The sequence below is a fragment of the Phacochoerus africanus genome, chromosome 2 (genome assembly GCF_016906955.1).
Source record: "Phacochoerus africanus isolate WHEZ1 chromosome 2, ROS_Pafr_v1, whole genome shotgun sequence".
NCBI classification, from domain to species: domain Eukaryota; kingdom Metazoa; phylum Chordata; class Mammalia; order Artiodactyla; family Suidae; genus Phacochoerus; species Phacochoerus africanus.
In genome coordinates this window covers 14,736,108-14,747,490 of record NC_062545.1, presented here as the reverse complement: position 1 = coordinate 14,747,490, position 11,383 = coordinate 14,736,108, and the positions used below count along the sequence as shown (strand labels likewise).

The 11,383-nt window shown below is 42.7% G+C and overlaps 1 protein-coding gene across 3 annotated transcripts in view; it reads left to right on the top strand.

Annotated features, from left to right (window-relative positions):
- The first annotated feature begins 653 nt into the window (after positions 1-653).
- The window catches only part of CCDC170 (coiled-coil domain containing 170), a 92,251-nt gene continuing 81,521 nt past the window's right edge, over positions 654-11,383 (top strand). For all 3 annotated transcript variants that reach the window (XM_047769925.1, XM_047769923.1, XM_047769922.1), the window contains exon 1: positions 654-868. In XM_047769925.1, coding sequence (XP_047625881.1) covers positions 794-868 — 75 coding nt within the window. In that variant the 5' untranslated portion in view covers positions 654-793. The remainder of the gene's footprint in view (positions 869-11,383) is intronic.

The following is an 11,383-nucleotide window of genomic DNA, read 5'->3' as shown; positions in this document are numbered from 1 at the left end:
GGTGTTTCATAACTAGAAGCTAGGGCTGTTACCAACACTAGCCTTACTGTTATTTATATTTTCCTGCAGGGTTGTTGAGAAGGTAAAATGAAAAAATCGCTCATCAGGACAGGCTACATGATTTGCCCATCCCAGTACAAAAAGCACATTTAAGGACCTCTGTTCAAAAATCACCAAGAATTTCAAAACTGGGACAGCAGGGCATTAAAACAAGCGCGAGGCGCTTCTGAGCGCTGGGCCTGTGCGACTGCACGGACGGCATACGCAGCAGGCCGGCCCCGGGCGCTTTAAGAAGCAGCGATGGCACACAGTGGGCGCTAAATAAGTGCTCCTTCTCTTTTGTGTCAGCACGCTCCGACAGCGCACGCCGCCAACACGACCCCTCGCTGTCACTGTCCCAGACCTGAGGAAAAGACCCGGAATTGCGCTCGCGGTGGAGTCCCGCGGTGAAGACCCACCTCCGACCCCGCCGTCCCCAGGTCGCTTTGGCAGGTGTCTGCCGCCCAGCCGAGCCTCAGTCGGGCCAGAGGGGGCCGCTCGTCCGCTGCGCCGCGCTTAGGGGGACACCCTGGGGAGGATCGGGGTCCGCCCGGCGCCCCCCGGAGGCCCGGATGGCTCGCAGCCCGGCTGGGCCTTCGGGTCCCGCGGGCGCCGCCAGTCATCCGGGCCTCGCGGCATCGCCGCGGTGTTTACCGGTTGCCCGAGGAGACGCGCCGGCGCGCACCGCGGGCTCCCGCGCCAGCCTAGCTTCCCGGCGCCACGGGTCTGAACGCGCCGCGGGGCTCCGGCCGCCATGAGCTCCTCCGGCCCCCGGCGCCTGCAGCCCATCGGCCCCGCCGCCTTCGGCGCCTCACCGCCCGCGCCCGAGGTACAGTCCCAGCCCGCGGCCGCGCGGGGGTGGCGCCGGCGGCCCCTCTCCACCCCGGAGCGCGCGGGGGATGCTCGGCCGGGGATGCTCGGCCCGGCTGCGCGGGGCGCTCCGCGGCTGCAACTTTCTCTCGCCCGCGCGGGTGGGTAGATGGTAGTCGGAGCGTCCCCGGCGCCGAAGGGGACTGGAATTGCCGGCGGCCGGCTAATTTGAGCAAGTTAGGGGTAGGTCGTGAGTTTGTGAAGTGCTCCTGGATTTGAGGTTCTACCAGTTTGCTTCTCTTGGCCATTTTAAACGGGTTAAATTCTAAAAGATAGTGTCTGTCTCCTGTAGAAACAGGACTCTCTACGAACCTCCGTCCCCCGAGCAAGGAATTCTTCCTTTTAATTTACACTCCTTAGCTATCAAGACGTGATTCACAGCAATTTCTTCCAAATCAGAGTGGAAGGATTAATGCCAGTCCTGAGCAGTTACTGGTCTTTTCGTTGCTAAACACTCCAGAAACACTAATGCATTGCCGTTGGATCCATTTACTCATTTACTTCCAGGAGGTACTTAGGCATTGGGGACTTTCAGGCTCAGCCCTTAGTTAGGTGTCCCCTTCTGGACCTGGCGCCAGCGGTCCAGCAGGTATAAAGTGTATCAGAAACACGGGGGAATTGTGTTCAGCTGAACTGCGAACCTAAGAGGTGTCCTCGGCCCAGCCGTCTCTGGACCCCTTCAATTCTAGACATGGGGTGGCTTCTTCCACATGCTGTAGGGATTCTTCTCATATTCAGCAGCTTTGATTGTTGCCTTACAGCTGACCCTAGAGTGCCTTACCTATATTTAGATTTTTCTGATTCCTGGTATATTTGTGGAAAGTTAGTACCAATCTCGCACAAATAAAATTCATTTTTCTTCCACTGGGTAACTATATATTTTATCCCTATGTAGTATCCTCTGTGAATGATGAATAGTAGCCCAGGCATAGGATGTAGAGTTTATATTATTATATTTGTTTTGGGGAACAAATTGAAAGTAAATTACAGAACCTTATGGGCCTTCATTCCTGAATACCCTAGTGTGTATATCCTAAGAACAGAGGCATTCTTTAACCAAAATACAATGATCAAATGCAGGGTGTTTAATGTTGTCATAATAATATTATTTAATGTGTGCCATCTGCTAAAATTTTGCCTATTGTCCCAATAATGCCATTTACTGCAAAAAAAAAAAAAAATAGTTTTCATTTCAGGAACACACATTGTATTTAGTCGTGTGTCTTCGGTCTCTGTAAACCTGAAACAAGAGTTCCTCAGCCTTTCTTTGTCTTCAATAATACTAGGGTTTTTTGTTTGTTTGTTTGTTTGTTTTTTTGTTGTTTTTTTTTTTGCAGAATCTAGGTCTTTTGTTCTGTAGAATAGGTTTATCTGGTTGTTTTTCAAGATAAGATTTTTGGTAGGAATACCATATAAGGGATGTGTTGCTACATCACAGCAGGAGGTGCAAGATGTCAGTTTGTCCTCTTATTGGTGATGCTCTTAGGAAGGCAGCTATGCTCACCATTCTACCACCAACGCTTGCTTGGCGATGTTCCTAAATGGTGGTCTCTGCCAGAATTTTCTACTGCAAAGTTAGAAAATAAATGGGTTTTAGTAGTAAATAAGTGATTGTGTTGAGTAATCTTATTGATTCATACTGAGATTTTTTTTTAGGGTCAATTTTACTACTAACCTAAAGATTTTAATTGACCAAATCCAAGATTGTAATTGACCTGAAAGACCTAAATTTCATTGAGAAGCAAAAGGCCAGCATTTCTTACAAATACTTTTTCAGCTTCCAAAACGCTTCACCTGAGACAGTGTTATAACTCAGATGGGCAAGGCAGGAATTTCCCATCATGTAGGTGATGGGAAATCTATATGCTTGCTCAGTTGAGCAATCGATTTGCTTGCTCAGTTGGCAAATACTGGAGCAGGGACTTAAATATCTTTCTTTTTGAAAGTGTTGTGCTTTTCCTGCCACACTATTATGCACTGAAAAACAGATGAAAATACGAAGCAGGCTTAGGATGCAGGTGTATGAAGCAGCAGAATACTGTGGGACTGAAGGTATTAGCTTTGGGTTCCAGATTATACCACTTATTATCTGTGACATTTTGGGCAAAAAAATTACTTAATATCTCCAAACTTGAGTTTCTTTATCTGAAACATGGGATCATAATACTTATCACATAGTGTAGTTTGGGAATTTCACAGTTAATGTATGTAAAGTACCCACAGCGTGACCGAATAAATGCATCTCGACATTAGCTATGACCATCCTTTACAACTTTTGAAATTTGCCTTGTATCGACACCACTACCACACAGGACTGCCAGCAGCCCTGACACCTCCATCCGTACGTACCTCAACCACCAACTTAATGGTTGGTTATTGAGGGTCTGTGCGAGGGACGGAGAATACAAAAATGAATTTGACTCTTGATTCTTCTGCTCTCAATGAAGAATTGAGTCTATAAAAACATATATCATGACCGTTTCATTGGTATCCTCCATGCACCGAATGTAATGTTGCATTTTTCTCAAGTTGGGTTTTACCCCTCATCAAATCATCATCATAGCTTTACTAGGCTAGAAAATGTGACAGATACTAAGAGCAATATTCTTAGTGACCTGAAGTGCAACAGCTCAAGCATGGAGGACGAAAACATGCTTTGGGGAAATTTATAAATGCTACTTTGAGCAGAACGGTGTAACATTGCCATGCATTTGAAACGAGGTATGGAAGCTGGGAAATGTTACCAAATTATGTAAAATAATATCAGTCAGCAGAAAGCTCGAGCAGTCATTGGATGAAAAATGCTTGGATTTGGACTCAGAGGCCATAAGCATAGCTACTTTGCAGTATCAGTGTTTTTATGTATTTGGAAGAGCCGAACAAAAGCTCTGGCTCCAGTAAACATGTATACCTCTGTCAGAGATTTGTTCCTTTCCTCTCTGTCAAACAAGGGTTAATTATGGGAGTTCCTGTTGTGGCTCAGGGGTAACAAACCTGACTAGTATGCGTGAGGATTCGGGTTCCATCCCTGGCTTTCCTCAGTGGGTCATGAGGAAAGGTCATGAGGACCAGGTGTTGCCATGAGCTGTGGTGTAGGTCACAGATGCTGCATGGCTTGGATCTGGCGTTGCTGTGGTGCTAGCCTGGGAACTTACATATGCTGCAGGTGTGGCCCTAAAAAGCCAAAAAGGAAAAAAAAAAAAAAGCACTCCCCCCCCAAAAAAAACAAGGGTTAATTAGAATAGCTGTCTGATGGATGTGTTAGGAGAAGTGAATGTAAGTAGCAGCACAGACTATCAACTGCTATGGTTCCTCAAAGTAAAAGACTTAGAACTGGTCATGTGTAACTGTAAAGGAAGTAAAGTCATTTTCTCCTATTTCCCCACGATTTCAGCCTTTTAAAAATTACGGTAAAATGCACATAACATAAAATTTACCATCTTAACCATATTTAAGGTTACAGTTCAGTGGCATTAAGTACAGTTGCATTATTGTGCAACCATCACTACCATCTATCTCTAGAATGCTTTTCCTATTGCGAAACCAAAACTCTGTATCCACGCAGCAATAACTTCCCATCCTCACCTCCCAGCGCCTGGCAACCACCATTCCATTTTCTGTGTCTGAATTTGACTATTCTAATTACCTTGTGTAAGTGGAATCGTACAACACTCGTCCTTTGTGACTGGTTTGTTTCGCTTAGCATAATACTTTCAAGGTTCATCCATGCTGTACACGTGTTAGAATTTCCTCCCTTTTTACGGCTGAATGATGTTCCATTGTATGTATATACTATGCTTTGTTTATTCATTCATCAGGACAAGGGCACTTGTACTGTTTTATTGTGAATAATGCTACTGTGATTATGGGTCTACAAATATCTCTTCAAGATCTTGCTTTCAAGTCTTGTAAGTATAAGAATTGGAATTGCTAGCTTATGTGGTAATTCGATTTTTAATTTTTTGAGGAACTGCCATAATTTTTTCCATTGTGGTTGCACCATTTTCCATTCTCATCAGCAATGCACAGGTGTTCCAATTTCTCCACATCCTTGTCCACTCTTTTATTTTCCCTCTTTTTCGTAGCTGTCTAATGGATGTGAAATAGTATCTATTTCCACTTTTATGTATTTATTTATTTATTTGTCTTTTTTGCCTTTTCTTGAGCCACTCCCTCGGCATATGGAGGTTCCCAGGCTAGGGGTCGAATCAGAGCTGTAGCCACCGGCCTACACCAGAGCCACAGCAACGCGGGATCCAAGCATCTGCAACCTGCACCACAGCTCATGGCAACGCCTGATCCTTAACCCACTGAGCAAGGGCAGGGATCAAATCCCCAACCTCATGGTTCCTGGTCGGATTTGTTAACCACTGCACCACAACGGGAACTCCCATTTCCACTTTAAAATAAGCGTTTCCTCTCTCTTCTGATTTGCTCTGTTCTTTTTTGTTTTCTCCTCCTTTTAGTCAAACTCAAGTTTAAGAAAAGACCTGACTCTAAGCATATGCCTTCACATTTGATGTAAGTCAGAAGCCTCCCTATTCTAGGTATAAAGAAAAACAAAACAAAACTAAAGCTTCCCAAAAAGGTAAGGAGAGAAAAAGAAACTGAAAAAGCTAAGAAAAAAGGAAAAAGAAGACAAAAAGAAGTACAAATATATCAGTAATTCCATAAATATAAATGGACTAAATGCTCAGTTAAACAACAAAGTTGTCAGGTTGAATTTTTTAAAAATCCAAGTATATGCTATTTATTAAAGACACATATAAACAAAAGTACATGAAAAAGTTAGCAAAATAGGTAAAAAAGATTTACCAACCAAATAATAAGCAAAAGAAAGTTTATTAGATGTAATAATAGGATACAAAATACTTTTAAGGCAAAAAAGAGATGAAGTCACAATAATGGTACAAATTTTATTACCATCATACAATAATAATTTTTATTCATCAGGAAGTTATAACAATTTTAAATGTGTATGCACCTTATAAAATGACTTGAAAATATGTAAAACAAAAATTAACATAAACAAAAATCTCTAGTAGACAAATCCACAACCACAGTAGAGGGTTTAACATACCTGTGTAGTATCTTAGAGTTTCACTAGACAAAAATTTGGTAAAAGAACTATTTCAGATCTAGAAGTATAAACGTGGTTAGGTTATTTTGATGAAAAAGGAAGTTATAGAAAATATTTGGGATATGGCTGTAAAAGTTAACGGGATGATTTTCCCCCCCTTACCCAAGGGAATAAATAGCTTTAGATTGTGAAACAATCAATTGGACAAAATCCTAGAAAGTGTACTCTATTGGTCAAGGTTGAACTAGATCAGTAATTAAATGTTTTCTCTTATTTTGAATAAGAAGGAGCTTTATACTATCAAAAATAAATGATGACAATCTGATCATGCGAAAGCATTAGACAAACACACCTTGAAGGATTTTCTACAAAATAACTGGCCAATACTCTTTTTAAAAAGTCTTTTTTTTTAAGTGTCAGTGACTTCAGGAGACTTGACAACTAGATGCAATGTGGGAGCCTGGGTTGTCTCCTGGACCAGAAAAAGGACATTGTTAGAAAACAGGTGGAATTTGAATAAGGTCTGTAATTTAGATAATAGTATTGTATCAGTGTTTATTTCCTGGTTCCAGTGTCCCTTGGTTGTGTATGTAATTAACATTAGGGGAGGCTGGGTAAAGGATATACAGAATCTCTCTGTTTTAATTTTGCAGCTTTTCTCTAAAATGATTTCAGACTAAAAAGTTTAAAACAATGAATGACAGCCAGTTAATTCATTTATATACCCAACTTTGTTTATTTCATCTGCAACACTTAGCTTCTCATGGTATCTAATTATTCCTTCACCACCTGGCTTTAGAATGCAGCATGTGAGAAAGCATTCAAAGAACAGGTAGGAGAAAAGGACTTTTTGAACACCAAACAGAGAGCAAATTTTTCTTTTCATTTTAAAAGGTCCTGAGTATATTTACTCAGTGTTACCAAAGGCAATAGGAAGTTGATTTGAAACAATAGTGAGTGCTCCTTGGTTTGTACTTGAATTAAGTTGACTAATTATAAACACTTACTTTTTCTGTGTTCAAGGACAATTAAAAAATTTAATTGAAAAAGGGAGTAGCATTTGCTGTACTGGGAATTATTTATGCTAGGTCCTTTACCCAAGGCTTCTTTTTTTCTTTGTTTTGCTTCCAATTTCTTTCCTTTGAAATTGGTGCTTTGGTGACTTTGATCTAAGGCAGAGAAGTTCAAAGGCATTGCCGAGATGGACGAGTAACCCTGCACCCTCTTACAGATACCAGCCCTGCTATTGATTATGGCTTCTATCTCTACATGTTTAGATAGTGCTTGGATACAATATTTTAAATATTGCTAATGAGAGGACATACATGAATTCTCTTTCCGACAACTGAAACAGCTTCCTTTTTGTTGACTGAATCTACCCTTCCACTCTCCCTCCTGAGTCTTCCCTGCTAGCTTTGTACAGAAATGTATTTTTCAGTATTTTCAGATCATCTTTGCTTAATCTCAGTGTCAGTGCAAAGGGCAACCATGTCATGACCTGACCCTAATTATCACATTTCCCTAAGAATTTTTCTCCTTTAGGATAAGTGAAATGGAGCGTCTTAGTAATCAGTGGTAAATGAGTGGAGAATCCAAAAAGAAGTCTTGATGTTGAAATTTCGTGAATGTTTGGAGTAAGCAAAAAAGAGAACTAGGGAGGAACCCTGAACCGGAAAAATTCTGCTTAGTGAATTATCCATTGGATGAGTCACCCATTTGGCGAACCGTTGGTTGAGTCTTAGGCACCAAAGATAGGGAAATTCTTTCCTTCAGCAGTTGAAAAAAGTGAGGATCTATTCTAAAGTAGGCACTGTTTTAGATAAAGTCCCACTCTCAAAAGTTATGTTTAGTGGGGAAATAGATAACAAAAGTAAACAAATAGATAAGCAAGGTGATTTCAAAGTGTGGTAAATGCTTTGAAAGACAGTAGAGCAGGGTAACAGGGTGGAGACTGACTGGGGTGGGGTGGGGTTGGCTTTGGCTAAGGTGGGTCCCCAGGACTCTCCAAGGAGATGCCATCTGTGCTGAGTTGTCAGTGATGCTGGGAGGGAATGTTCTCAGACATAACAGGGGCAAACACAGGCCCTCGGGGGCGGGGAATGAGGACAGTGTGTTTAAAAAGCATCCAGTTTGTAGCATGTCCCTCAATTTGGCCTTGTCTCCTGTTTCCTCATACGTAGATTCAAGGTAATCACTTTTGACATTTATGGTGATTCTCAGTGAGAGATGCTGTGTTCTCTTTGCACCATGTCAGGAGCCATGTGTCAGTTGATCTCATTATTGATATTATGAAAGACAAAGAAAGGCTTAGAACTGGATTAAGCAGATTTTAAAGACACCTAAAGCTATATGCAGTACATCTCTAATTGCTCTAAGGCATATTAGTGAGATCAATGGTGAATAATAGGTATCATTGTTAAAGTTCTTGAACTTGACAGTTGTATGCAAAGGAATGTTCTTGGGAGATACAGGCTCCTAAGCCTTTGTTAAAGGCTACAAATTACTCACAAATGATTCAGCAGTTGTGACTGTACAGAGAAAAAGGAATAAATCAAATGTGGCAAGATGTTCTCACAGTTGGTGAATCTAAGTGAAGCATGCACTTGATTATTCTTGCAGCCTTTCTGTCAGATTGAAATAAAACTTGAAAAACATTATGTGCCTGTAGCAAATTTGGATGCTAAGTAAAGGATGCTCTTTCTAACTGTTGAGCTCACAGTAGAGTTAAGTAAATAATAAATGGGGCAATAAATAAATGTTTGAAAAAGGAAGAAGGCAAGCATGGCTGGAGTAAAGATAGGGTCTCAGATAAGAGTCTAGAAGGAAAGACAAACAAGCTGTTACACAAGGTGCTCTACTAGGTTACTGGTGGCGGTGGTGACGTTGATGTTGAAGTGCCACCAGGACACACAGGTGATGTTCAGTGATGGTTGGAAACATGAGTCTCTAGCTAGAGGTCCAGACTGGGGAGCCATCAGTCACGAGTGGTTGAGATCTCAGGAGGGCATGGAGTGGACCCGTGAGGGTGTTTTGGATGACGAGGAGACAGGGCTGGGGATGGAGCCTCAGAGAAAACCAAGTTCGGGAGTCGGTGGAGGAGGATGAGCTGCAGCAGAGACTGAGAAGGGAGGGCCGAATGAATCAAAGAAAGGAGAAATGCTCAGGAGAGTGGTGGCGGGGGGATGGGTCAGGAGGGTTCAAGGAGCGGGCGCTTTGTGGGGCAAAGGCCAGAGGGAGGTCAAGTCAGGTGAGGAGTGAGAGTGTTTCCTGGACCTGGTGGTTGGGGCTGTCTTCTTCCAGGAAGTGAAGCTTCTGATGAGCTTTGAAAGGTTGCGTAGGAGTCTGCTAGGCAAAGGATTGGGGTTGGGAGTGTGGGGTGCAAAGTGTGGGGGGAAGCCGTGGGACAGCAAGAGACAGAGTCCATTCAGGCAACTGTGGGAGCCGGTGTGGTTGGGGTCTGGTTGGAGGAGACAGTGAGGTGAGGACAGTTGGGGGTGAAGTCAGTGAGAAAGGCAGGGCTCAGAAATTTAGGAATTTATAGTTCAGATTTTGTCCTAATGGCAAGGGGGATCCTTGGAGATTTTCAAGCCTTGGGATGTATTGAACAGTTCTACGTTTCTTTCTTTTTTTTTTTCCTTTTTAGGGTTGCACCCGTGGCATATGAAGTTCCCAGACTAGAGATCGCATTGGAGCTCTAGCTGCTGGCCTACACCACAGCCACAGCAACGTGGGATCCGAGCCGCATCTTCGACCTACACCACAGCTCACAGCGTGCTGGATCCCCGAGCCACTGAGCAAGACCAGGAATCAAATCCTCTAGCATCCTCTTGGATACTAGTTGGATTCATTTCCACTGTACCACAGTGGGAACTCTGAAAAGGAGTTTTTACCTTAACATTGAAATTTACCATGGGATAGTTGAGGGTAAGCAGACCTGGGAAACTGAATGGACCTGAAGGGGATAAAGTCTTCCTGTTATAGGAATCTCATAAGAAAATGGTTTACTCATCAATTCATTCATCTATTCATCAACTCTAAAACACGTTATTGAAGTATAGTTGGTTTATAATGTTGTGTTGATTTCTGCTGTATAGCAACGTGATTCAGTTATACATATATATTCTTTTTCATAATGGTTTATCACAGGGTATTGAATACAATTCCCTGTGCTATACAATAGGACCTTATTGTTTACCCAGCCTATACATAACGGTTTGCATTCATTCGTCTATTGAACATTTGTTGGCCTAAAAAGAATATTAGTCATGGAATCAAGAGACCTGGATCGATCTTATTGACGCTGAAGTGAGCTGACTTTGTTGTGTTGAGCTCATTACTCACTCTCTCTAAGTCTGGTTTCGGCCTGTGGTGGTTAATTTCCACCTTAAGTTTTCCAGGAAATATCAATAAACTAATCATAACTTCCCAAATAACCTGAAGAGGCTTATAATAGAACTCTATATAAAACAGTAAATTAGAAGACATGGTGTAAGTCGGCCTCACCATTTGCTAAATGTGAGACCTTGAGAACACTGCTTAATGCTTCTAGGCTTCCATGACCTCTTTCCGCAAATGGGAGTATTATTAGCTAATTTGGGTTTTCCCCTCAAGATAGTGGGCTGAGGGCATGTACTTATGTCCTCTCCTTCTCTAAACCTCATTAGAAGAGAAGAGAACAATAGAAAACAGAATCATTCTCCAAGACTATGGGAATAAGACGAGATTAAAAAAAATTCTGGAAAATACAAAGGCAGTGATGTCATGATGGTGAATAAGTGACATAGGACAAGGCAGCGGTGGAGGTAGAACTGTTTTTTTTTTCCCAGAGGACTCTGGAAGGTTCCATGCTTGGAATTGGCAGATATGGATATGGATCAGGAGGTAGGGAGAACTCAGGGTGATTAACTGATGGCCAGGACGTGGACTGGCTGCCTTCGTCCCCAGTGCCCCCCACCTGCCTACACTTTGAGTTTACCTGTTCCCACCCCATGCTCTTCACCTTGCATCTATTGTGGATGGAATGTTTGTCCCCTCCCACGCACCCAACCAATGTGATAGGATTAGGAGGTGGGGCCTTTGGGAGGTTATTAGGTTTAGATGTGGTCATGAAGGTGGGGTGTCGGTGATGGGACTAGAGTCCATATAAGAAGAGGAAAGACTAGAACCCTCTCTACCATGTGAGGACACAGTGAGAAGGCAGCCATCTGCAAGCCAGGAGGACAGTTCCCACCAGGAACAGAATAGACTGGCACCTTGATCTTGGACTTCCCAGCCTCCAGAGCTGTGAGAAATAGATGTCCGTTGTTGATGCCACCTGTCCAAGGTATTTTGTTCTAGCAGCCTGAGCTGACAAATGGTCAGTCTTTGTTAAGTTAGCACAACCACTCATGTGCT